The sequence below is a fragment of the Onychomys torridus genome, chromosome 20 (assembly GCF_903995425.1).
Source record: "Onychomys torridus chromosome 20, mOncTor1.1, whole genome shotgun sequence".
NCBI lineage: Eukaryota > Metazoa > Chordata > Mammalia > Rodentia > Cricetidae > Onychomys > Onychomys torridus.
This window is the reverse complement of record NC_050462.1, coordinates 14,162,991-14,189,242: the sequence shown is the minus strand read 5'-3', so window position 1 is coordinate 14,189,242 and position 26,252 is coordinate 14,162,991. Positions and strand designations below refer to the sequence as shown.

The following is a 26,252-nucleotide window of genomic DNA, read 5'->3' as shown; positions in this document are numbered from 1 at the left end:
TAAAAACCGGGAACATTAAATTTCTCGTGCTCGGAAGTCCTCGGCCACGCCCGGAAGATGCGCACGGGGGACGCCCTAGGTGTCAGGTCGGAGGCGGGCTGAGCTAAGCCGGACGAGGGGGCGGGGCTCCGGCCGCGTGCGGGCCGAGTCCTCCGCCGTCCCAGCATCCCCTGCGCCCCGGACCATCGAGAGCGACTTCCGGCGTCGCTGGTGGAGGTGGGTGAAGAAGGAGCGGGTCCTCGCCTTCTCGCTCTCGTTCCCTCGCTCGCTCGCTCGCTCTCTCTCTCTGTCGGGCAACATGGCGGGCGTGGAGGAGGAGGAGGCAGCGTCCTTCGGGAGCCACCTGAACGGCGACGTCGACCCGGACGACCGGGAAGAGGGAACCTCCAGCACGGCCGAGGAAGCCGCCAAGAAGAAAAGACGGAAGAAGAAGAAGGGCAAAGGGGCTGTGTCAGGTAAAGCAGTCATGTTTTCGCCGTCCCTGCCAGGAATGGCCGAAACGACTTGGCTCGGGCCCGGGCCCGGGTGACCGGGGCCCTGGTTAATCCCCGGGCCTTGGCGGAGTGGCGTGGCCGGCTTCCTCCGGTGCCGCGGCCGCCCAGGGATGGGGGTGGTGGAGGTGGAGGATGAGAGTACTTATTAGGGTCACGGAGCGCGAACTCGGCTCCCACGCAGTCCGTGTCACGGACCCGAGACGCGCACGGGGTTCGGCTCCACCATCTTCCACGCGGTTTGGCCGCCGCCTCCAAAAGAAGCCCTTCTTGACCCTGGTCGCGGCCTGCTTGGCTGGACCCACACCTCGTCTCGTCGAGCGTGGGGGCGGGGTGGTCGAGCATCTTGCCCGGACTGGGCGTCCTCCGCACACATCATCCGCATTTACGCCGGGGCTTTTAGCCGGGGACTGCAGATTTGGGGTGTGCGTCTGTGAGTGTGTGTTGTGTCTTTCCGGGCAGACTCGTGTCACTGACAGTTGGCGGCGGTGCGAATTTTCACGTGCTTTTATCTCACAGCGTAGTCGAGCGTTCGGGTTTGTAGGCGTTTTGATGCAACTTGCATGCCGTGTAGACAGAGTATTCTGTGGTATGAATGGGTTTCCTTAACCGGTGATTCCGAAAACCCCGGCAAGGCGAAGGAAGACAGCGGCACGTTTACAGCCGGACCATGTTAACCAGGAACGTGTTTGATTTTGAGAAGGTTTTGTTGCACAAGCAGCCTTCGTTTCAGTACAAAGTTGTTTTCACCTGTTCGTACTTAAGATTCCCCAGATAAGGAATGAGAGAGAAAAAATGGGGTTTGAATTAAGAAAAGTTGCAGAGGACTTAGCCACCTTTCAGAAATTTGGTAGATAGATGGTGGATAGAAATTTGGTGATAGCGTAAGAGTTGTACCCTTGGTTTTGGGGGTTTGTTTGTTTTTGGAGACAGGGTTTCTCTGTGTGTAGCCTTGGCTGTTGTGGAACTCGCGCTGTAGACCAGGCTGGCCTCGAACTCACAACCATCAGCCTGCCTCTGCAGTGCTGGGATTAAAGGCGTGGGCCACCACTGCCCGGTCGTTTTTTTAGGTTTTTTTTTTGTTTTTTGTTTTTTTAGGTTTTTGAGAGGGTTTCATTATGTAGTACTGGCTCTTCTGGAACTCTACCCCTCCACCAGTGGACAGGGCTGGCCCCCAATTCACAGAGATCCCCCTGCCTGTTCCTAATATTTGGTTTGTTTTGTTTTTTCGAGACAGGGTTTCTTTGTAGCTTTGGCGCCTTTCCTGGATCTCACTCTGTAGACCAGGTTGGCCTCGAACTCACAGATATTCTCCTGGCTCTGCCGCCAGAGTTCTGGGATCAAAGGCGTGTGCCACCACCCACTGCCCGGCTTCCTAATATTTTTTAATAGTTGTCTCTCTCAATGGGAATCTTCCTTCAGTAACCAGAATGTGCTAGAATGTGTTTATGTAGACATATTGCTACTGCAGCCGGATTGTAATTACTCAGGCGTGCTTAAATGTTTCTAAAAACTTGTATTTTATTAATGGGTTGTCTTCCTATTTATTTTGATTTTTGCCCGGCTGATGTGTAATAAATCCTCTTCCTGAGGCCTTCAGCATGTATTGCCTATTTTAAATATCTATTTAGTAATTAAAATATTTATTGCCATCTAATTCTTAAACAACCTTTAAGGTTAAACTGCATAAGAATAGGGACCAACTTACATTTCCATGCATCCTGTAGGTGCTATCATGTGAATGGAGATTTTTCTAGAATGAATTGCGGGGCAGCACTACTTAGGTATAGAAGGCCGTGTTTAACAGTCTGTATTAATAGTGTTTCAGTTTGTTTCCTTGTGCTGCTTATTGTGAAAGGATTTATGAACTGTGCAGGATCATTAGAATATGTTCAGGTGTGGTAAAGTCCTTCATTACATTTGCCCTGTTTTGTCTGACCAGCAGTGCAACAAGAACCTGAGAAAGAATCAGGAGCCTCCGTAGATGAGGTAGCAGGACAGCTGGAAAGACAAGCCTTGGACGAGAAAGAGCGGGATGATGATGATGAAGGTAAACGGTTCATTTGGTCTTTGGTTAGCAAAGAGAAAGTGCAACATTCATTTTCCGAAGATTTTTTATGTGTCTGTTGAGTACCTGCATGTAAGTGCACCACATTTGTGCTAGTACCTTACGAGGCTAGCATAGTGTGTTGGATACCTGGAACTGGAGTTAGAGGCAGTTCTGAGCTGCCTGGTGTGTGTGCTAAGAAACCAAACCTGGGTCCTCTGTAAGAGCAAGTGCTCTCTCCAGCACTGAAAACAGACATTCATCAGGAACATTTGCTTATTTGACTTGTTAACATTTAATTAATGTCACAGATAAAAAGGAAAGGGTAGGCTGGGCGGTGGTGGTGCACACCTTTAATCCCAGCACTTGGGAGGCAGAGGCAGACAGATCTTTGAGTTTGAGGCCAGCCTGGGCTACAGAGCGAGATTCAGGAAAGGCACAAAGCTACACAGAGAAACCTTGTCTCAAAAACAAAAACAAAAAAAAAAAAAAGGAAAGGGTATTTATTAGCAACCCCTTGGCTGTGTTGAGTACCTGCTCAATAGCAGGATTTTGACTTTTAGATGTGTACTTGGCAGAAGGCCAAGTGCTGGGTGAGTATGATAAAATTAGAAGCTGGCTGTTTTAATATACTGAGCTGCTACTACATGCTATCTATCTAGGATGCTTTCATATGCCTTCTCTTTTTAATCTCACAAAACCAGCTGGGGTAGATGGTGTGTGTGTGTGTGTGTGTGTGTGTGTGTGTGTGTGTGTGTGTATGTGTTGGTTATATGGCGTGGCTAATATATATAAAATAGTACCAAAATCTGAAATCCAGCATCTTGTCCAAAGTCTGTCCCTTCTCTTTTCCATCCCAAAATTGGCTTTCATCATTCTCAGATGTGCATACTGGAGGATTTCTAAACTCAAGTGTATTTGGCTACAATAAGGTTTCTTTTAAGACAGAAATTGCTAGAATTCTAGTATTGAGGCTGTCAGTAAAACAGTGGAGGAGAGGAGATTGGGAAAACCATCACTGTTTTCCATCCTGTTTTGGCAGAGGAGAGAATGGGGCTTTCCCATTCTGATTTTTGGTTGTCTACTGCCAGCATCAACTGCTCTCTACCTAAGGACTGTCAGTGATGCTTCAACTTCTAGCTGGGTAAGGTAGTTTGAATAGTTGTTTTTACTTTAGAAAGATAGCCTCACTGTCTGTCTGTCTGTCTCTCTTTTTTTTTCTTTTGGTTTTTCAAGACAGGGTTTCTCTGTATAACTTTGCGTCTTTCCTGGGACTCACTCTGTCTTTCCAGGCTGGCCTCGAACTCACAGAGATCCGTCTGGCTCTGCCTCCCAAGTGCTGGGATTACAGTTCCGCCGCCGCCACCTGGTGGTTCACTGTCTTCAAGAAGCCATTAGCTTTTCCTCTTCCTTAAGTGTACCTCTGTTCTATCTTGCTTCAAATTACAGATGTATTTTGAGCTTTGAATAAGAAAAGGATTTGCAGATTGTAGGTAATACAATGGACTGCTGTGTGGAACCTCACAGTGCATTCTTAAAGTGTGCCTTGTTTCATTTCACCTATAAAGTTGCCTGAATCTCGTTGACATTGAAAGGAGACTTTTGTATGTTATGGTAATCTCCCAATTTGAGTTAATTTTGTTTCTAATTGGCTACCCGAATCAACATTACTTGTGTTTTTTTAATTACCTTTAACTATTTTGTGCATGCATGCATAACTATAATGCATGTATCAAGATTCTAGTACAGCCTGTTTCTCCTTTCTACCATGGGAGTCCTTCGTTTCTAGCTCAGGTCATGAGGCTTGACAGACAGTGCCTTTGCCCACTAAGAATGAGGCAGACTCCTTTCCACCTGCCTCTGCTTCCCCAGAGTTGGTAATATAGGTACAGACACCACGGCTGGTCTCTGTTGTTAAGAATAAGCTTTGGAGGGGATGGAAAAAACAGGTATTTCAGAAATACTCTTTTAAAGAAAAACTGGTTGCTGTGGCTGAGAAACAAAACAGAGGTGAAAAGCACTCTGATGTGCATGTTACAGTTCAGTGCAAATTACGTTTGGAATATGGAGGTGGAATTTTAGAGTAGCTGAATGGAGAAACTCTTGACGGATGCATTTGGGACTTGATTAAATCCAAATTGAACTTGGTGTTGGTAGCTCTTGAAAGGCAGAGCCAGGCAGATCTCTTGAGGTCAGCCTGGCCTACCATAGCAAGTTCTGGCCCAGAGCTACATAGTAAGGCTGTGTCTCAAGAAAAGGAAAGAACAACCAACTGACCAGCCCAAATGGAAAAGACCATTTGTTTGAGTAGGGACTACTTTGAGAGTGTTTTGAAGCACGGTGAACAGTGCAAATGAGAAGATTCCTTGAGAGAGCCTGGGGAAAAACACAGCAAAGGTGAGGTCATTTTTGAGGCCACTTAGCAATTGGCTGTGTGTGTGGTGATGAATATTTGAACTGGCTGTTTGTAGTAGGGATGGAAGGATGAGTTAAATGGAGCAGTAATAGAGACTTCCAGCTGAGGAGCAGGCATCTCATCTGTTTCCCCACACAGTGTTATCTTTCCTGGAATATCGTGAATGCAATTATTCATACTCACTTTTTGTTGTCGCCTCACATCGTTTACTGTTGTGCGTATGGATGTGTGTGGTATGCATGTGTGTGTGTGGTATGGATGTGTGTGTGTGTGTGGTATGGATGTGTGTGTGTGGTATGGGGGTGTGTGTGTGTATGGTATGAATGTGTGTGGTATGGATGTGTGTGTGGTATGGATGTGTGTGTGGTATGGATGTGTGGTGTGTGTGTGTGTGTGGTGTGTGTGTGAGTGATATGGATGTGTGTGGTGTGGATGTGTGTGGTATGTGTGTGTGTCTGGTGTGTGTGTGTGTGGTATGGATGTGTGTGTGTGTGTGTGTGTGTGTGTGTGGTGTGGATGTGTGTGGGGTGGATGTGTGTGGGGTATGGATGTGTGTGTGTGTGTGTGTGTGTGTGTGTGTGTGTGTGTGTGTGTTATGGATGTGGGTGGGGAGCCAGAGGACAGTAGGGGGAACCTTTCTCTTTCTCTCTCCCTCCCTCTCCCTCTCCCTCTCCCTCTATCCCTCTCCCCCCCCCCCCCCCCCTCTCTCTCTCTGCCTCATTCGGATACTAGACACGGGATGTTTTCCCAGAGCAAAACTATCTTGCAAGGCGTGAGAGTATCTTGCAAGACGGGAGAGATGCTCAGTGCTTAAGAGCACTGGCTGCTCTTCCGAGGACTCAGGTTCAGTTCCCAGTACCCATGTGGCAGCTCACAACCATCTGTGACTCCAGTTCCAGGGATTCCCACACCCTCACACACATACAGGAAGGTGAAAACACCAGTGTGTATAAAAACAAAAACTATCTTGCTTACTTCTGCGCATATTGCTTGAATATGCACCTAACAAGCACACTGTTGATGGAATGATGGATGTTACATGTGATGCATTGAAGGACATCAAAAGTTGTGTATTCTGAAATATTTTCATATTGGGTATTTCAACAACATTGGTGTGTTTACCATACTCTGTGTACTGGGCCTTCTAATGCCATGTAATTGAACATAAGTTATAAACCTCCCTTTCCAGCTGCTGCTTTAGATACACTGGAAGCATTTTTAGTAGGCTGTAATGACCACATTCTTGTCACTGTACTAGTCTAACAACGCATCTCTAATCGATCTCTTACAAAGCTCACAGATACGGAATCATCATAAGCCATTGATTATGATTTTTGTATGTGTATGATTAACTAGAAGATTGTAGAATGAAAATAAAAAATTTTTAAGGATTCTGTTAAAATCCAGGATTTAAAGGAACATGCCTTAAAAAGAAAACTGGTCATTTAATTTAAAAAGGAATTTTTTTTAAAATTTTTATGTTCACTGGTGTTTTGTCTGCATGTATGTCTGTGTGAGGGTGTCAGAAGCCCTGGAACTGGAGTTACATGTGTGAGCTGCCACATGGGTGCTGGGAATTGAAGCCAGGTCTCTGGAAGAGCAGCCAGTGCTCTTAACCACTGAGCCATCTCTCCAGCCTGGTAACTTAGTTATTAAGTCTCATTTTTGAGTGTTGTTGGGATTTTTTTGTTTTTGTTTTTGATATTATAACTCAGTTGGCCATAAACTCACCTCAGCCTTCCAAATGCTGACACTAGTGGCATGAACGTATCTAGCCTTTGAAACTCTGAAACCTGTGAACCTACAGGATGTATATATGCATATTGACTTTTGCATACAGTTTGACCCAGAACTCTTTCTCCAATAACTATTCAAAAACAGGCCTCACTAGGTAAGAATCAGCTTACATTTATTCTGGTTTGCTTATATCATTAACCATTCAGGACTGTTCACACACTTACGTTCAATAGAGCTCTGACTGGCCTGCCTACCTCCTGATACACCTACCTCCTGAGTGCTGGGATTAAAGACTTGTCTTAAGTTGATACAGTATTCTTAAAATATTTTCATTCTGGCTGGAGAGGTGGCTTTTGCAGAGCATCAGGATTTGTTTCCTAGGATCCATGTTGGGTTGCTCATAACTGATTATATATCTCCAGAGCCAGGGAGTCTGACCTCCATGAGTACTGAGCATGGATGTGGCATACATACATATATTTAATTTAAAACATATGTATTTTATTCAACAGTTAGAGTAATTCAAAGTAAGAGGTGCTAGTGCTTAATGTCACATTTGATGCTTCTAGAAACATGGAAACAAACTTGTAAGATTGTTGTTAAGAGGCATTGTATACCCACACACTGGCTCTTATGCCCGCTTCCTTTCTCTGCAGTTTAAATAATGTTTGAATTTCTCTCTCAGATGGAGATGGAGATGGAGATGGTGCCACCGGGAAGAAGAAGAAAAAGAAGAAGAAGAAGAGAGGACGTTAGTGTCTAGAGTCTTGTTGGATGTGCAATGACTGTTAGTCAGCGGGTTGGGGCGGGGGCCGAGCTAGAACCTGCCAGAATATGGTTCATGTCAGTGAAATAGACACATTTGAATTAGTGAAACTAATCATTTTGATTTAACAGTCTTATTGACATTTTTTAGCTGTTATCCTCAGGAATGTTAGTATGACATTTGCCTTTAATGATGAGTTGTTAAAATTTATATAATTTTAAATGTACGAACTTTGTAAAATTAAGAAATTCTGCAAAGAATGGTAGAAGCAATGCCACCATAGAGCAGCAGGAAGAACATAGTTTTTGACTGTCTACTAGCTTTGAAATGACTAGATTTCGGGTAAATCGTTAATGAGAAGTTCTGGAATTTAAAGTATGAATATGGTAAGGTTTTATTAATAACTTGCATATTGTACTGTTTCAAATATGGTTCTGCTACACTGTTTTTATAGATAGTATAACTGAATATTTGTATTTCACAGCAAAAGTTCAGACAGACCCTCCCTCAGTTCCAATATGTGACCTGTATCCTAATGGTGTATTTCCCAAAGGACAAGAGTGTGAATACCCACCCACCCAAGATGGGTAAGAATCCTAACTAGCTTCCCATTTGCCTCTGACTCCTGTGGCACGGCAGTAAAGCCAATTTAGCTTTGCTCAGAAATTTACTTCACAATTTCATGAAAAGTTTGTGACTTATTGCAAAGAAAATACAGTAGAAGCCTTCTTATCCAAAATAATTAGGACCAGTAGCAGGTTGGTTAATCAAAAAAGCATGTTAGGGTAGGTGTTAAAAAACTGAAGTCTTTACAGATAAGGGTAAGTGGCTTGTTTTTCCCCTCTTTATCTTTCAGCATGGATTTGTATTAGATTGCAGTTTTTTCCTCCATAAGCTGTTCATAATGCTTTACCTATTAATTCATTCTGGATTTCTGGGAAGATGAGCAAAATGAGGTGACCTAAGAGTTGATGTGTGCTGTGTGCAACATTTTCCCTGAAAACATTTACAGTTCTTATCAGGGTGGGTGGAGGGTATGTGTCTGTGTCTCACTGAACCTCGAACTTGCTGTTTTGGCTATTGTGAGTGACCAGTGATCCTCTAGGGTTGCCTGTTTGCTGCCTGCAGTGCTGGGGTTTGAGGCACATACCATTGCACAGGGCTTTTTTTCCCTTGGGTGTTGGGGATCTGATCAGGTCCTCAAACTTGACTTAGCATTTTACCCACTGAACTATCTTCCTAGCTCCCACGCTTCTTCCTTTTTAAATTAAAAACCAAACAAAACAACCCAAGGTCTGTCTGTATGTGTATATGTGTACGTGTACAGCTGTCTCCTGTGTGTGTGTGTGTGTGTGTGTGTGTGTGTGTGTGTGTGTGTGTGTGTACACATACCTGTATACGGCTGTCTCCTGGTCATATATGTGTGGTTCCGGAGATAGGACTTCGTTAGGCCCCCATGGTGAGTTCTTTACCTGCTTTGCCATCCTGCTTTGTTCCCAACAGTTATCTGTACTTAATTTAACAAAAAAGAAAACTTTTTCAAAGATGTGTTTATTTTATGTGTATGAGTGTTTTGCTTGCTTGTATATATATGTACCACATACATGGTGGTGCCTGGGGAGTCAGGTCCCCTGAAACTAGAATTAGAAATGGATGTGGGCCTCCGTGTGGGTGCTAGACCTAAGTCCTCTGCAAACAGCAGCAAGTGCTCTTACCTGCTGAACCATCTCTGCAGCCCCAGCCAGAAACTTTTTTGAATGACTTGTCTTTAATTGAAACTTTTCAGAGACGTTGATAGAAACAGTTCATTGTATGGGACATAGTAAGTTATGTGACTCCAATAACACAGGTGAGTCAGCAGGCTTGGGAGCAAGCTCAGTTGAGATGTGGAAGTGTCCTGTAAGGGTGTACATGTGGTCCGCAGAAGCTCATGGTGGAAACAGACCACGCTGTGGCATTTGAGTCTCACTGTGACGCTTGGTGGCCTTGTGACCCAGGCAGGTGACTTGGCCCTGCCTAGGCCTGCTCTGATGGGCATGATGACATGATGACGTGATGGCGCAAGTGCCTGAGGAGCAGCACTGGTAGGGAGTCCTCTGTCCTGAAGAAGAGCCGTAAAGAGACACTAACACCTCCCTCCCTCCCTCCTTCCCAGACAGGAACAGTATTAGGGAACCACATAGATACCTTCTCTTTGAATTCACCTGTTACCATCCCTACCTTAAAATGTCATAAATAGATGGAATTTACTTCAATCACATGAACTCATAGTATGTATGATGTGGTCACATTTATTTTCAAATATAATCTTTTAATTGTTTTTTTGTTTTGCTTGTCCCACTTCTTTCCAGACCCAATGTAAGCACCTAGCAGGTAGCCTTCCATATTTTTCTATGTGTGTGCTTTTGTGTGTGTGTAGGAGGGGAGGTTTTGTCCCGTTATAAAGGTGGCAATCAGAAGTATTCTTTTTCACCTCTGCTCGTTCAGTTCTACCTCTTGGAAGGCCCTCCAAGTTAGAAGAATAACTCTGTTATTCTTTTGAATGGCTTTGGTATTCTGTGGTGTAAATGTATCTTTTCTTTTTTTTCTAATTGATAAGCATTTTTACTTTGTCTCCTATGTTTTTTTGCCACTATTATCTCTTATAATAAATGTTTTGGGTAATAGGTCGAGTATCTTATGTGTGGATATTTTATTATGAGGAAATAATTTTCCAAGAGTGCAATTCTAGAATTAATATTTTAGTTTATAACATTTATGTTGCTAGTGATTTTGAATATCTTCTAGTTGGCTTTTTCATTTTTTGGTTTTTCGAGACGATTTCTCCATGTAGGTTTGGTGCCTGTCTGTCCTGGATCTCACTCTGTAGACGAGGCTGGCCTTGAACTCAGAGAGATCCACTTGTCTCTGCCTCCTGAGTGCTGGGATTAAAGGCGTGTACCAGGGCTTGGGTATGGGGGTCAGAGAATATTTCTGGGAATTGGTTCTCTCCTTGCACTGTGTAGGTTCTGGTGATTGAACTTGGGTCATGGGGTGTGGTGGCAAGCATCTTTACCCACTGAGGCATCTTGCCGGACCTACTTGTAAGACAGTAACTTGTGACTCCTGCCTCTCCTGCCCCTGCATCCTGAATGCTTGGATTAGAGGCCTGGACTCCTGTCCTGCCTGGCAGTGTTCAGACTAACTTCATACATCTACCACTGACCCATGTACAGGTCCTTTTTTTTTTTTTTTTTTTTAATTAAATTAATTTTTTAAAAGATTTATTCATTTTTATTTTTTTACATGTATGAGCATTTTGCCAGCATGGAACTGGGGGTAAAACTTACATACGATTTTCTATGATTCTGACTTCTGAAGTTTGTTAAATTCCTCTTTCTAAATTTCACAAGCAATTTTGAGGGACAGCTGTTATTTTTACAGGCAGTTTATATTGCTTAGGAAATATTGATAAAATGAAGAAAATAATGTTCTTGATTCTGCCAACAAGTAAAAGCCTCTCCAGGCATTCAGTGCTGCTTCTTCAAAAGCCTCTTAATAGGAATGTGCGCGCCCACTCGCGGAGACTGTCAGTGACTCCCCACTTTACACAAATGCACACTGTATATTTAGAACCCTAACCCTTTTTGTTTTTCTCCATTTTACTCCTTTAACAAGTCAGACACTCGTAGGAAAGTCTCAGATTCTGAAATCTCCCTGTTTTCCTTGTGGTAGTAAACTTTTGTTTTTTCAAGACAAGGTTTCTCTGTGTAGTTTTGCAGCCTTTCCTGGATCTCACTCTGTAGCCCAGGCTGGCCTCGAACTCACAGAGATCCACCTGCCTCTACCTCCCATGTGCTGGGGTTAAAGGCGTGCACCACCACCACCCGGCTCGTAATCTTTTAGACCACATCACACTCTATTACAGTAGAAGTACTGTCAGGCTGACCTGTTAGTCTGCTGATTTGAGCACTTAGTGTGATGACACACAACATCTCCCCCCACTTCAGAATAATTATTTCATAATAATAAGAGATCCACACGTAAGATAGTCTACCTATTTACCCAAAACGTTGATTATGTTGTCCGTGTGTGCATGTGCAAATGTAAGCAGTTGTGCAGGAGTGGAGACCACCTGCTGCCTTCCCTTCTGGCTCTCTGCCTTATGGTGGTCTCTTTCTCACTGACTGGAACTTGCCAGCTGGCCCCTTGGACTTACCTGTTTTCATTACTCTACCCCACCCCACTTGAGGGAACAGGTGCATACCCCCACACCTGGCTTCAATGTGAGTGCTGGGGATCCGAACTCAGGGCCTGATGCTTCCATCTCTTCAGCCTCAGCCCCTCCCTCCTTCCCAGGTTTTGTTTGTTGTTGAGACAGGGTTGCCTGTATAGCTCTGACTGACCTTGACTCACTGAGAATCTATCTGCCCAGTGCTATGATTAAATGTGCACCATAATGCCAGGCGGAGTTTTCTTTTTTAAAAACACCTTTTGTTGTAGTTCACAGGTGATCTGTGATCCTTTTGGAACTATTGGCATATCCTTTTACCTTGACCACTTTTCACTTAACTGTTTTAATATCTAGTGATTTTATTCTATTAGATAGTTCATTGGAAACTACAAAATTGTAACTTCTACATTTATTATATATTTTCAGAAGATGAGTATTCTTTTACCAAGTAGGAATAAGTTATGGTTTATTCCTAGTTGAAGATTTAAAATATTCTTGACCAATTTTCAGAGAATGGGATTTTTTATTTGCCTTTATATTTTAATTACTTTGAGCTTAAAGAAACATACATAGACATGTATATATGGTACAGTGCTTTAAAATGCAAATGAAATTAGCTTTTAAGTTTCCTTGTACTGGACTCAAATAATGCCAGAGGTCATGCACACATCTTTAATCCCACCACTAGGGCGGCAGAGAGATGTAAGTTGAGGCCAGCCTGGTCTCCACACGAGTTACAGGATGGCCAGAGGTACATAGTGAGACCCTGTTTCAAACAACAATAACAATAAAACACTGATTGCTTTAAATTAGTATTTAGACACATTTGGTCTTTTATTTGGTATTTATTTATTCGAGGCATGGGGTCTTACTCTATAGATCTGGCTGTCCTGGAACTCACTGTTTATACCAACCTGGTCTCAAACTCAGAGATCCTCCTGCCTCTGCCTTCTAGGTGCTGGGATTAAAGGCACTACTCCTGGCTTGCTTTTCGTTTTCCACCTTTGGTGTTTCGATCTTGACTTATCCAGTGATAAAATGGGGTTGAGTGGTTGTGGCTCAGGTGGAAGAGTGCCTGCCTCGAATTCTTAAGTCCCTGGGTTTGATCCCTGGAGTGGATAAAGCTGGGCACGGTGGGACACACCTGTTTTGGGGAGGTAGAGACAAGAGTATTGGAATTTGAGGGATTATCAAAGGTGAAGTTATATGCTCTATAGTCATTTCCTGTAAGGTTTTTAAAGTACTTCTGCCCTGCTCAAAACCCTACTTAATGTACTATTTTGTTTATTTGGTCATCCTAGTGGATAGGTAACATACATTTCCAAACAGAAAAATAAACCTAAGAAGTTTCTGTTGTGCTCAAGTGTGAAATATTCTTCTGTCAAGTAGGCCGTTTCTTTTGGGCCTCTGTAGAAAACTTGGGGTACTCGATGTTGGTTTGCAGCAGTAACAGCAGCAGTAGGAAGTGATGAACTTGGCACTGTTAGAGTCAAAGCATTGGGGGATCGACTTAGAAGCCTGTAGTTTAGGACGTGTGTGATGCAAAGGGTCCTCCTGCATTAGGCCTTGAGTGTTACTGTTGTACTAGGAGGGATTGGCTTGCTGCTCAGTAAGAGCTCTTTCCTAGTAGATGCAAGGCCTGGAGTCAGATCCACAAATCTCACCCACCAGTCCTGCAGCTGCTCAGACCCAACCAAGTAAACACACAGAGACTTACATTGCTTACAAACTGTATGGCCGTGGCAGTCTTCTTGTTATCTGTTTTTTTATCTTAAAATAACCCATTTCTATTAGTTTATACCTTATATCTCGCTTGTCATGGCAATGGCTGGCAGCGTCTCTGCCTCAGCCTTCCACTTCCCAGAGTTCTCCTCTCTCCTTGTCCTGCCTATACTTCCTGCCTGGCTACTGGCCAAACTGTTTTATTTATTAACCAATCAGAGCAACACATTTAACATACAAAACGTCCCACAGCACTTCCCCTTTTCTTTTTTTAAAAAAGGAAGGTTTTAACTTTATATAGTAAAATTACAGATAACAAAACAGTTATCAAGCAAGAATTACAGTTACAATATATAGTCTATTTATAATAACTAGTCTGTTTGTATTTGGCAAAATTAAAGAAGATATCCTATCTATCCTATATTTGTGAGTCTAAGATTTTATATCTAACTATTTTTTATCATAACTAAGGAAAATTATAACTATCTAGTCTTCAACTACATGAAAGACCTCAGAAGGATATGTCTCAGAAACCAACATAGAAAGCCATAGAGGAAGATGCCTCATGTTGACCTCCAGCTTCACACATGCACACACTCAACACACAGATGAAACTGTAGATTGTATATAAGCATATGTAGCTGTGCTGCAGTGCAGTTTTATTTACAAAACAGGCACCAGGTGGATTTATCTGCAGACTATAGTCTGCTGAACCACAGGATTAGAGACAGTTGGAGTTCAGTCAGAACTGTAAAACTAGAAGGAACGATGGCTCGGTGGTTAAGAGCTCTCCCTGGCTGCTCTTCCATGGGATCCAGGTTAAGTCACAGCACCCACACGGCAGCTTATGACTCTGTAACTCCTGTTTCAGAGGGTCTGATGCCCTCTTTTGGTTTCTGGGCACCAGGCACACAGGAGGTTCAGAAACATACTTGCAATTAAATATTTATTTATTGGTTTATTTTGGTTTTTTGAGGCACAGTTTCTTTTTGTACCCCTGGCTGTCTTGGGACTCACTCTGTAGACCAGGCTGGCCTACATAGCGATTTCAGAGAAGCAGGAGCTACATAGTTTTGAGACCCTGTCTCAACAACCAAAAAGAGTGTGAAACAAGTTTCTAAAGTTAATTCTAAAATAGTTAATGCTCTTGAAAACATGCTGCATACTGGAAGGTGGAGCATAAGGTCAGGAGTTTGAAGCCTCCCTGGGCTACATGAGAACAGTTTTTTGTTTTTTGGGTTTTTTTTAAGTGAGAATCGAACCTAGGGCCTTGTGCTTGCTAGGCAAGCACTCTACCACTGAGCTAAATCCCCAACCTGAGAATGTTTCTCAAAAACCAACAACAGTTATTAGGTACTAGATGTAAGATCTGTCAAGCTGGCTGTCTTGTGTCCGTATGTCCAGTGCTCTGCCAAGTACAGGGCATGCCTACAAACCATAGAGCATGGGTGTTGTGGGAGGGCCTGGAGAATCCAGGTGGTATGTATGCAACATGAGAGAGATACAGGTTGTCAGGGGATCACGGGGCCTCAGAATGGGGGAGAGCCATTGATTGGAGGGTTTCCAGAGCACCCCTCCCCCAGAGATGCCTCTTAGTAGATTCAGACGGGGGTGGTGTGGGGGGTGTTGTATGTTTAGTTTTTCTGACATGGGTGTACTGTGTGCCTTAGGCTAGCCTGGAATTCATCATGTAGCTCTGGCTGGTCTCACATTCGTGGTAATCCACCTGCCTCAGCCTACAGATGTGTCAGCCCCACACGTCTCGCTTGTGCAGACGTTTTGTTGTGACTGTTAGACCTTAAAGCAATACAACTTCTGAGACAGCATTACTCCGAGCTAGGAGGTGATTTACATGTATAACAGGCGTTATACATGAGTACAATATCATTTGATACCAGGGAATTGAGCAGTCTTGCTGTCCACAGGATGGTAGGAGTTAGACTTCTGGAACCAGTTCCCCAGATATTGATGAGGAGAATCCTGCTTAATGTTAGTTGTCATACTCCTTTGAAGGCGTATGTATGTATGTATGTTTGTTCATCTGTCCGTCTGTTCTTAAGTGCAAGGATGACCCACCAACACACACCTGCTTGATTTCTAGGATCCTCAGGTCTGGTTTTCTGCCATTTTTTGTAATTAGGGAATTAATCCCTCTGACTATGAATGAAATCTCAACTTGAGGGTTTTTTTGTTTCTCTCAGAATCTTCTAGAGGGCTTTCATGTAAATTGGATTAATTGCTAGCATGTGGTTTTTAATATTTCAAAAGTTTTGTTAAATATATAGAAACTGATAGCGCTTATATTGCTTGGTGTATTTTTAATCTCCCTCAGCTTTTAGTATTCTTGGGAAGTATTTTTTAATGACTCATGCCATGCTCCCTATTCCAAAGGCGAACAGCTGCCTGGAGAACTACAAGTGAAGAAAAAAAAGCCTTAGACCAGGCTAGTGAGGAGATTTGGAACGACTTCCGAGAAGCTGCCGAAGCACATCGGCAAGTTAGGAAATACGTTATGAGCTGGATCAAGCCTGGGATGACAATGATAGAGATCTGGTAAGCAGACTGGGCATGGTGGGAGGCAGAGGCAGGTAGATCTCAGAGTTTGAGGCTAGTCTGGTCTGCAGGTGAATTCCAAGCCAACCAGGGCTGTTTAGTGAGACCCTGTGTTTTTAAGGGCATGGGGGAGGGCGTTCATTTTAGTACTAACTAGCTCTCTAGTTAACAATGTTTGGCTGTTGTTAGTCCTTTGCTACTAAGTTTTTATCTCAGGTAGAGATTCTATGAATGTCTCCTGAGTTCTTATATTGCTATAAAGCATGCACACATTTGCACATTAGGCATATTCTTTTATATACATTTGGGTGTGCTTGCATGCATGCAGGCACAACACTCATATACTTAAAAGTTAAAACTGTGTGGTATGCAGCCCTTAACTGTGGTGTAGGTGGGACCTTAATTCCTGGTAACTTAAGTTTGGAGTAGACTGTCCTCTTAAGCTTGTGATGGTGTTGAATTTTTTTTTTTTTTTTTTTTTTTTTTTTTTTTTTTTTTTTTTTTTTTTTTTTGTCCTTCACGGTGGGCTTGTATACCTCATTGGAGAGCTGTTGTATATATTCAGAAAATAACCAGGGTCTTAGTAAACTTTTGGGTTGATAGGCTATGAAAACAAATCCCTTTTCCTTTAGTGAGAAGTTGGAAGACTGTTCTCGCAAGCTGATAAAAGAGAATGGGTTAAATGCAGGCCTGGCATTTCCCACTGGGTGTTCCCTCAACAACTGTGCTGCACATTACACTCCCAATGCCGGTGACACTACAGTCTTACAGTACGATGACATCTGTAAGATAGACTTTGGGACACACATAAGTGGTGAGTCTGTGGAGAATCCAGTCTCCACTCAGCCGTGCCTCCCAGGCTGGCGGATTCCTTTGTACTTGTTAGATGGAGCTGTTGGTACTAACCCTCTGCATTTTCTTCCTCTCTCCCTTTCTGTAAAGCTAGATTGAGGCAGAGTTTTATGTTTGCTTTAGGTTAAAAGCATCCTTCTTAAATTGAAAACTGTTTGGATATTTTGCTAGGGCTGGGTATATAGCTCAGTAGTCTGACAGTCAGTTCCCAATATCACATTTAGTGAGAGAAAAAAAGGCTGAAAGCCAGGCATGGTGGCACAGTGCCTTTAATCCCAGCATTTAGGAGGCAGAGGCTGGATATCTGTGAGCTCAAAGCCTTTCTGATCTACATAGAGTTCTAAGATAGCCAGGGCCACATACTGAGACTCTGTCTCCATTTAAAAAACAAAACAAAACAAACCATGTTTGATGGTGCACACCTATAATCTCAGGGTGAGGCAGGTAGACCCCTGTGAGGTCAAGACCTGTCTGATCTAGCAAGTTCCAGGACAGCCAGAGCTACACAGTGAAATGTTGTCTTTTTTGAAAAATGGGCTCTATGGTTCCCAGCACTTAGGAAGTCGATCAGAAGTTTGGGGACATCCTAGGCTATAAAGTGAGTTGAGGCCAGGATAGAGTACATGGGGCCTCATTTCAAAGGACACAAAATAGTATTTGTGGAGCTTTGTTTGGTCAGTGTGTATGTGTGCTTTTCTAAATTTCTCTAATGAACGCATAATACCTAATGTGCCTTTTGTATATTAACAGTCAAGTGAGTTTAGATCACTGTTACTTCAGATTGTAGGGTTTTGCTAAGGATAAGTGACATGTGTTTAGGGCTTTATGACTATAGATTTTTCTCTGTCCATACTGCTGTTCGTATATCCAAAGTGTTTTTATTTATTTCTGATCGTTTTGTCTGGAAGAGCACTGACGTGAGCGCTGTATAATAACTCAATTACAATTTTTATTCTGAAGTCATTGAGTAGTTGCTATTTTTCGCCGTTTTGATTCTGAATCTCTGGGGACTTGAAATGCCATCTTCCTTTGAACCACCGGGTTAGGAGAGTGAGTGCTATGAAGCAGTAAACATGTAAACAGCCAAGTCAACTAACGATGGTACTCTTTCTCTTTCAGGTAGAATAATTGATTGTGCTTTCACTGTTACTTTTAATCCCAAATATGATATATTATTAAAAGCTGTCAAAGATGCTACTAATACTGGAATAAAGGTACGTGGACAACCGCACTACTTGACAACATACTTTTGAGTGCTCTCCTAGATTGTTTCCAGGTCTGTGTGGTAGTTTAGGTGATTTATGGAACTCACGGCCTTAGCTCCTGTACTAGGAACTCTGAAATAGTTAACGGTTTCTAATCACTTTGGATCGATTTTTGCCTTTAAAATTGGCTGTTTATTTTTTTATTGTTCCTTTTTTGTTGTTAATGTTTTACTTTTAGAACAGCTTTATTTTCACAGCCAAATTGAGCAGAAGATAGAGAAATTCCCATATAACCCTGTCGGCACACGTTACTTCCCACCATCAGTGTCTCCAACAGAGTGCATCCATTAAGTCATTTCATCAGCACTGACACTTGGTAATCCTCTAAGGTTCACAGTTTGCTGCATTAGGGTCACTCTTAGTTGTGACTTTCTGTGGGTTTGACAAATACAGAATGGCAGTGTCTGCCAGTGCCGTGCCGTGTCCGTGATTTCAGTGTCCTCCAAAGCTTCTGCTGTCTTTCCCTCTGGGGTAGGCTCTAAAGCACTCGGCTTCCCCCACAATGCCTCTCTGTCTGTCTGTCTCTCCTTTTTTCTTTTTGGTTTTTTGAGATAGGGTTTCTCTGTGTAGCCCTAGGTGTCCTGGAACTCGCTCTGTAGGCCAGGCTGGCCTCGAACTCACAGAGATCCACCTGCCTCTGCTTCCCAAGTGCTGGGATTAAAGGTGTGTGCCACTACCACAGCAGCACATGTTTGTGTCTTAAGGTACATACTACGTAAAAGTTATACCACCTTGAATTCCATTAAGTGTACCCATAGCATGCTGGCATGGTTTTTCACAGTGACTACTGCTTTTCATTTCCACCAGCTGCACAAGGATAGGTTCCAACAAGTGCTCTGTATCAGTATCACTCGATTTCTGATGTGTGTGTTTCTGTTAAATAGCCATCCTAATGGGGTGAGATAGTGTCTCTTTATAATTTAAAGTTGCAAATAAAAAAAAAAAAGTCATCACACTAAATCATACCCAAAGATTATGCAACTCAATAAAGTTCTATAGAGTGACCATTCAGGAAGGATGCTATGGGACTTCACATTGGAGTTTATACTTCAGCTCTTGAATATATTTTTGTTCACTTTGCACCACCAAAAATGAAAAATCTGGTTAGAACTAGAAAAACAATTGCCTTTGTGTCCTTATTTGTATTGTTTCAGTCCTTTCTTATCCTCTAGGACTTAGAGTTTTTGTTCTTCTATATGTCATACTTCTATGTTACATATTCTATAGCACATATTCTATATGTTAAGCATGCACACTTGTTTACATGTATACATCAAGTCCTTTGTTTTATTACTGAGTTTCAGAAGTTCTCTGTATATTATGGATCGTAGTCCTGTATCCAGCATTATGCTTAGCCAGTTATTTTCTATCTAAAGTTGCCTTTTTATTGTAGATACTGTATGTTTGCTACACAGAATGTTCTTGTTACATGAAGAATAGGTTGTTGTTGCCTTTGATATATAATCACTGTCAGTTCCAGGAGCATGAAACTTTTGACTGTTTGCTGTGAGAGTTTTACAATTATGGGTCTCACATCAGGTATTGGGGTTTTTTGAGGAGTGGATGTGTGGGTATTTTGCCTGCATGTATGTCTATGTGTCATGTGCATGCAGTGCCCTCAGGCCAGAAGGAGCTGGACCTCCTGGAGCTGGAGTAACAGATGGTTGTAAGCCACCATGTGGGTGTTGGGAGCCACACCTTGAGTTCTGTGGAAGACTCTGAACTGCTTGCTGGGCTTCTCCAGTCCCTTGTGTAATCTTGAGTTTTCTTTTCTTCCTTTTCAATTGGGACGTGGGCAGAACATTCAGTGATATGTTAAGCAAAATCAGCAAAGGACAGTCATCTTTTACCTTGTTTCTGACCTTAGAGGAAAGGCTTTCAGCAGCCATGTTTTCTGTAGTTTTCTCCAGAAGCTTTTGTTGTTTTGAGGGGTGTTTTGCTATTCTTTGTTGTTGAGTCTCTGTATTGAAAAATATATGTTAAATGTAAATCCAATTGAAATGATGTGTGCCTTTCCCTCATAATGTGTGTTTATAGTGATGAATTGTTGAACTGCCCTTGTATTCCAGGAGTAAATTCCACTCGTGTGTGTGTGTGTGTGTGTGTGTGTGTGTGTGTGTGTGTGTGTGTGTGTAAAAAAAGAGAGACAGACAGACAGACAGATAGTGACTGTTGCCTTGGCTGCCTCTAACTTGGGTTCAGGCTTGCTTTCTTAAGAAAGAGTTATGTGGAACACTGGAAAGTACCACATGTTCAGCTTATAGTTGGAGCACTGCCCCTGTGCTAAAGGATAGGAGTGATTGAGCTGGCGTTACCACCGATGAGTTCCCTGGAGGTTTTAAGATGACAGACTCCAAGATTGCTACTGTTAGATCAGATTGCACTAGTGCGATTTTGTCTAAGCAGGGAATCCTTGTAGATTCCCGAGTATGAACATTTTAAATATTTTTATGTGCATGAGTTATTTAAATATATGTTATTTAAATACATAAATCTATAATATAATAATACAGTGCCTGCCTTATTTAAGTGCATCAATGTGCAGTGCCCTCAGAGGCCAGAAGAGGGAGTTACAGTTGAGTTATGTGGGTTCTGGTTACCAAACAAGGTTTCCTCTGCAATAGGAACAACTACTGAACATCTTTCCAGCTGCCAGTACCCCATTGTAACTCATATTCATTACATTTCTCCAAAGAAACCACAGAGCTAATCTTACAGGCAAAGAAAATTTGGGTCTAATCTTGTGTGTTATTATTTTAACATCCTTCACAAAGTCTTACATATTATTTATAATATACAAATTAGTTTTTCTGAGTGTCCTTTATTGGAAAATATAAAACCATTATAAAAGTTTGCACTTAAAAAATAAAATATCCATTATTTTTTAGTGTGCTGGGATTGATGTTCGTCTCTGTGATGTTGGTGAAGCCATTCAAGAAGTTATGGAGTCCTATGAAGTAGAAATAGATGGGAAGACTTACCAAGGTATGGTCCTTTAAAGTAGGTCTTTGGGTCAGCTGTTGAGTGTGCAGAAGCAGTATTATGGGAGCTCTCTGGGAACTCTGTAAGCTAATATTAGTAGCTAAGAAGGTGTCAGGGAAATTATTCTATGGCATTCAAATTTGATCTGGGCTTTTTGGAACATTAAGAGAAACCAGAGTCTGTTCACTGGTGATTCTCCTGCTTGCCTGTTCTGAGTCATATTCAGAATTTGGAGGCTAGTTAGTTAATTCCTTCTAGTGTCTTTCAGCTGCTGCTTTAGAATTGTAGTCTGAGTCACCTGTGCTTTCTGGTGCTCTGCATCCATCACTGTCGTCCATCAGATCATCTCCTACCCACAATCTTCTCTCTAATGCTGTTCTAAAAGTCATGAGACTGTGGGAGAGGGTCTCAGAAATTAAGACTGGGGAGTAAATGAGAAAAAAGCATTATGCATTTCTAAAATTCTTAAGAATAAAAATGTTATAGTTAAATAAAATTAATAAAATGGAGAAATTAACTGACTTTTCTGAAGTCCAAGTAAATAAAATAGTTAAAAAAGACCTTAAGGGGCTGGAGAGATGGCTCAGAGGTAAGAGGACAGGCAGCTATTCTTCATGAGGTCCTGAGTTCAGTTCCCAGCACCCACATGGTGGCTCACAACCATCTGTAATGAGATCTGGTGCCCTCTTCTGTGTACATAATAAATAAATAAATCTTTTTAAAAACAACAAAAAACTTTAGTTTTAGAGGCAGGGTCTCAATGTATCTGGTGTTGGTCTTGAAACTGTTAAGGCAAGGGTGACTCGGTGGTTTTTTAAATTGTTTTCTTGTCTTTTTGTGTTGGCTTTAGGGAGAGTTTGCTAAGACTTAGAATAATGCTGTTTAAATTTTAAAATAAATTTAGCTGATTATAAGTGGATTTTTAAAAATCTAATTGATATTTTTCTGTTGTTATCCTATTTGGTTTGGGTTTTGTTTTCCTTTTTTCTTTTTAGGCCTACCTGGCCAACATAGTGAAACTCCAATAATCACCAAATCTTTAAAAACTGTAACTTGAAATTGAACAGCTTTGAGTAAAGAACCCCTTTCTTCTCCCATTAAACCTAATAATATTATAAAGCTATCTACTTGTTAGGTCGTAGACATAGTATTGCAGCGGGGATTAGCTATACCAACTGCAGCTTCTCTCTTTCCAGGGCTAAGGCAACCAGAGTTCCAGTCTTAAGTAGTCCCCTGGTAGGGAAAGGACAGAGGCATTAGCTTCCAGCTGGCCAGGCCTGCCCAGCCTGAGTGAAGGCTTCACTAAACTAATGCTCAGTACAGAGATCCTTCTCATCTAAATGCTATAAAATAAGGCATTTCCTTTGCTCTGTGGGTTGTTGTTGGATCTATTATCCCAGAGTCCTGCTGTGGATCACAGCTGACCTAAAGGGTGTTTTCACATGAAATCTATTTCAGAACATTTCTGTCACAACTGAAAACTCTATTATTTAAAATATTATCATATTGTTGCCTTTCACAAAGAGCTTTAAAAGGAGTGATTTGGGTATAACATCATCAGGGTTAGGGTTGTTATTTAAGGACATACAAGTAATGCCAGGCTGTGCTGGCTCACACCTTGCACACCGTTAATCCCAGGACTCGGGAGGCAGAGGCAACAGTGTTGAGTTCTAGGCCAGCCTGGTCTATAGAGTGAGTGCCAGGACAGGACAGCCAGGTCTACATAGAGAAACCCTGTCTCGGGTGGGTATGGGAGAAGACAAGTCAGAGTTCCTTCGTGGAGAACCTGTATCATCCACCACACTCGTATTTTCCAGTTTCTTCATTTCGTCTTCAGAATACTCAGCTGTGTTCCATTCCTCCATATTCTACCTGCCTGGCAAGCCTGTCTGCCTCCAAGGCCTCAGCTGGTCTCTTCCTAGGTCTCGTTACCTTCCAGGCCTGTCTCTGAATGTCTGCAGTTAGCCATGTCTGTAGAGATGGCGATGGCTGAGGAGGTTCTGGCACCACCTTTCCAACCTGGATCTCCTCCTCTTCTGCGATCTCTGGGTGTCATACTTCTTGTGAGCCTTCCTAACAAACACTGGTTTGGCAGTGAGTTTCCTGAAGGCCCCTCCGAGGTTGCGGGCAGAGCTAGTCAAAGGCTCCACTCCAGAGAGGTAGACAGGCTTGGGTTGCTGGAAGTGGCAGTGTCTTTCTCATCTAGTTCTCAGTGGTGACAGCTGTTCCAACAGTCTGGGCAGGGGCCATGTTTCTCTTTTCTGGTCCTTCACACTGGAGTATCTTTTTTCAGCCTTGACTTACCTTCTCTCTACCTCTGCCTCTTTTACAGTAATGACAGTGATGACAGTGTGTACACTGAGATTTCACCTCCCCACTAAACTTGTAATGTCATTATTTCATTGGGGTTTTTTTTTGGGGGGGGGGTGTTAAAATCTAGATACATAATTCTGTTCTTTTAACATTGCAAAGCACAGAGCATAAAAATTAACTTGTCAGTTGAAGACAATGTAACCTCATCCCTTGAGAGAACAAGTCTTTGCTTTCCAGAAGGCCTCAAAGCTCTTGTCATGTGCTTTTTTTTTTTTTTTTTTTTGAGCTGAGGAGTCATGTGCTTTTATGCTCCATATTAGCATCTGCCAGATAATTGCCACTATGTTACACCTCCCAACACCACTGTACTGGGAGTTAAGTTTCAAATAAGAACTTGAGAGGACATGCAAAACCTAGCAGCCCTCCACACATTCCCAAGTAGCAGTTGTACTTACGTGGAAGTATGTGTATACATTACATATATACATATATACATATATATATACACACACACACATACATATATATACATATTTATATATGTGTATATATACACATATGTATATGTCTCTAGTGTCCTCAGTCATTAGTTTAGTCCACTCGTTGTTACCTTATTCCGTGCTTTCTGTTTTCATTGTTGAGGAGTAATGTTCCAGGGTGTGAGTTTATTGTGTCGTGTGGTTGCAGGAAACTGATTGTTGAAATGAGATTCATTTGACAGTATCCTCAACTTCACATTCTATAACCATTTTCATTTTTTTCCCTTAAGGTTCTCTATCTTTTTTTTTCTTTGATTCTCCCCTTAACATTCTCTTTGGTAATTTTTCAATGATCTGTATGTGTGACTGTGGATTTGTGCAGATGAGTGAGCCACATGACACGGGTGCTGGGAATTCACTTTGGTCCTCCTCATGAGCAGCGTGCACGCTTAACAGCTGACTCCTCTCCAGCCCTCTCTGATACTTAATAAAACAAACTACTTTTTACTTTATCTCTGTGAAAACCTTGGGTTTTGTTTTTTTGTTTTTGTTTTGTTTTTTGTTTGTTTGTTTGATTTAGAAGAGCCACTCACTGTGTAGCCCTGGGTGGTGTAGAACTCACTAGATGTAGACTAGGCTAGCTTTGAACTCTGAGATCTATCTGCCTCTGCCTTCCAAGTGCTGGGATTAAAAAGTGTGTGCCAGCACTCTGGCTCAGTATCTTCTTGGTGTGAATGCTTAAATGAAGAATCTGTATCATGGAGTGGTCCTAACATTTCTTTGTTTGACAGTGAAACCCATCCGCAATCTAAATGGACATTCCATTGGGCCTTACAGAATACACGCTGGGAAGACAGTGCCCATTGTGAAAGGAGGGGAGGCTACAAGGATGGAGGTGAGAGTGTCCCGCCCGTCGCCCCCGGCCCCCCCCCCCCCCCCCCCCGCTCCCACCCCAGCCCAGCACTCAGATTCCTGTCACGATATACACTGAACAGAAATAAGCTTACTCTTCAAACTGACCCCGGGAGAAACTGCCATGCTTATGAAGCTGGGGCTGTACTACTTACTCGGGTTGTCCTAAGTGCTGTTGTCTTTAGGAAGCACTTCGGTACAGCGGTGACCAAAGTTTCCACCCATGTCAGTTTTGATAAGGGATAGCCAATGACCAAAGGTGCCAAGGAGACAGCCAGGCTGAGTAAGATTTGAGAAGCATATTTCATGTTACTGCTTTATTAAGTGGGAAGGTGATTTGATCCTTATGTGTTTTTGAAGGAAGGAGAAGTGTATGCCATTGAAACCTTTGGTAGCACCGGAAAGGGTGTTGTTCATGATGACATGGAATGTTCACACTACATGAAGAATTTTGATGTGGGACATGTGCCAATAAGGTGAGAGACTGTTAACTAATGAGCATCTCTTCCAAGTTAACAATATGACAAACATAAGGTTTGTGGTCTTATCAATGAGCTCTTTGGGTGTCTGTTAATACAACAGAAAAATTACCCAGTTGGGTTTCCACTAGGGTGACAATGAGAACGGCAGATATTCAAATCTAGTTTCCGATAGTGCAGTATTTGTTTCCTAGCATTCCTAAGTTTATAATTGGAATGTTTTTCCAATTGGTAAATGTCCTATCCCAGTTGACAATTTATATTTACGAGACAGGTTTTCTCCCTGTAACAGTCCTAGCTGTCCTGGAACTCTGTAGACCAGGCTAGCCTTAATCACAGAGATCTACCTGCCTCTGCCTCCCAAGTGCTGGGATTAAAGGCGTGGACCACCACCACCCAGTGATTTTTACTTTTTATAGAGATTAATTATAGGTTGGATTCATGCTTTTGTGGGTGACAGCCTGAGTCTGTTGTATAAAAAGGAACTTCTGTAATACTCACCTAGGAATATAGCACACTTGAGGTGTTTGTTCTCCAGCAGGTTGATACTCAGCTATGTCTTTGGGCTATTACATATTTCAGTTATTATCAGTAAAAATAGTGTTTTTGAACTCAGATTCCAGGGGCAGACAGAGCTAAGAATTGATTTTCTAGTGGGGGACACTGGTTAGTTACCTTTTGCCAGCTGTTGATCTTTACTTTTCTCCTCTTAGGCTTCCAAGAACAAAACATTTGTTAAATGTCATCAATGAAAACTTTGGCACCCTTGCCTTCTGCCGCCGATGGCTGGATCGCTTAGGAGAAAGTAAATACTTAATGGCTCTGAAGAATCTGTGTGACTTGGGCATAGTAGATCCATACCCACCATTATGTGACATTAAAGGATCATACACGGCACAGTTTGAACACACCATACTGTTGCGTCCAACTTGTAAAGAAGTTGTCAGCAGAGGAGATGACTATTAAACTTAGTCCAAAGCCAACTCACCGTCTTTCTTTTCTAAGCTTTGTTGGAACACATTATG

The 26,252-nt window shown here is 42.4% G+C and overlaps 1 protein-coding gene across 2 annotated transcripts; it reads left to right on the top strand.

Annotated features, from left to right (window-relative positions):
• Positions 1-169: 169 nt before the first annotated feature.
• Metap2 (methionyl aminopeptidase 2) lies at positions 170-26,252 on the top strand. 2 transcript variants are annotated; one of them, XM_036169921.1, is made up of 11 exons: positions 170-455; positions 2,437-2,541; positions 7,377-7,442; positions 7,942-8,044; positions 15,784-15,945; positions 16,578-16,759; positions 17,917-18,011; positions 20,951-21,047; positions 24,628-24,731; positions 25,109-25,224; positions 25,941-26,252. In XM_036169921.1, exons 1-11 carry the CDS (start codon positions 299-301, stop codon positions 26,191-26,193), a joined length of 1,440 nt encoding a protein of 479 aa, XP_036025814.1. In that variant the 5' UTR covers positions 170-298; the 3' UTR covers positions 26,194-26,252. The 2 variants fall into 2 exon arrangements, with proteins under 2 accessions (XP_036025814.1, XP_036025813.1); XM_036169920.1 differs by having other exon boundaries at positions 2,434-2,541.

What these genes read in the sequence shown, in the direction of transcription:
- Metap2 (XM_036169920.1), top strand. Translation starts at nt 299, where the DNA reads ATGGCGGGCGTGGAGGAGGAGGAGGCAGCGTCCTTCGGGAGCCACCTG. An exon ending in CTACTAATACTGGAATAAAG is followed by an intron (nt 18,012 to 20,950) that starts GTACGTGGACAA and finishes ATTATTTTTTAG; the next exon opens with TGTGCTGGGATTGATGTTCG. An exon ending in GTGGGACATGTGCCAATAAG is followed by an intron (nt 25,225 to 25,940) that starts GTGAGAGACTGT and finishes TTCTCCTCTTAG; the next exon opens with GCTTCCAAGAACAAAACATT.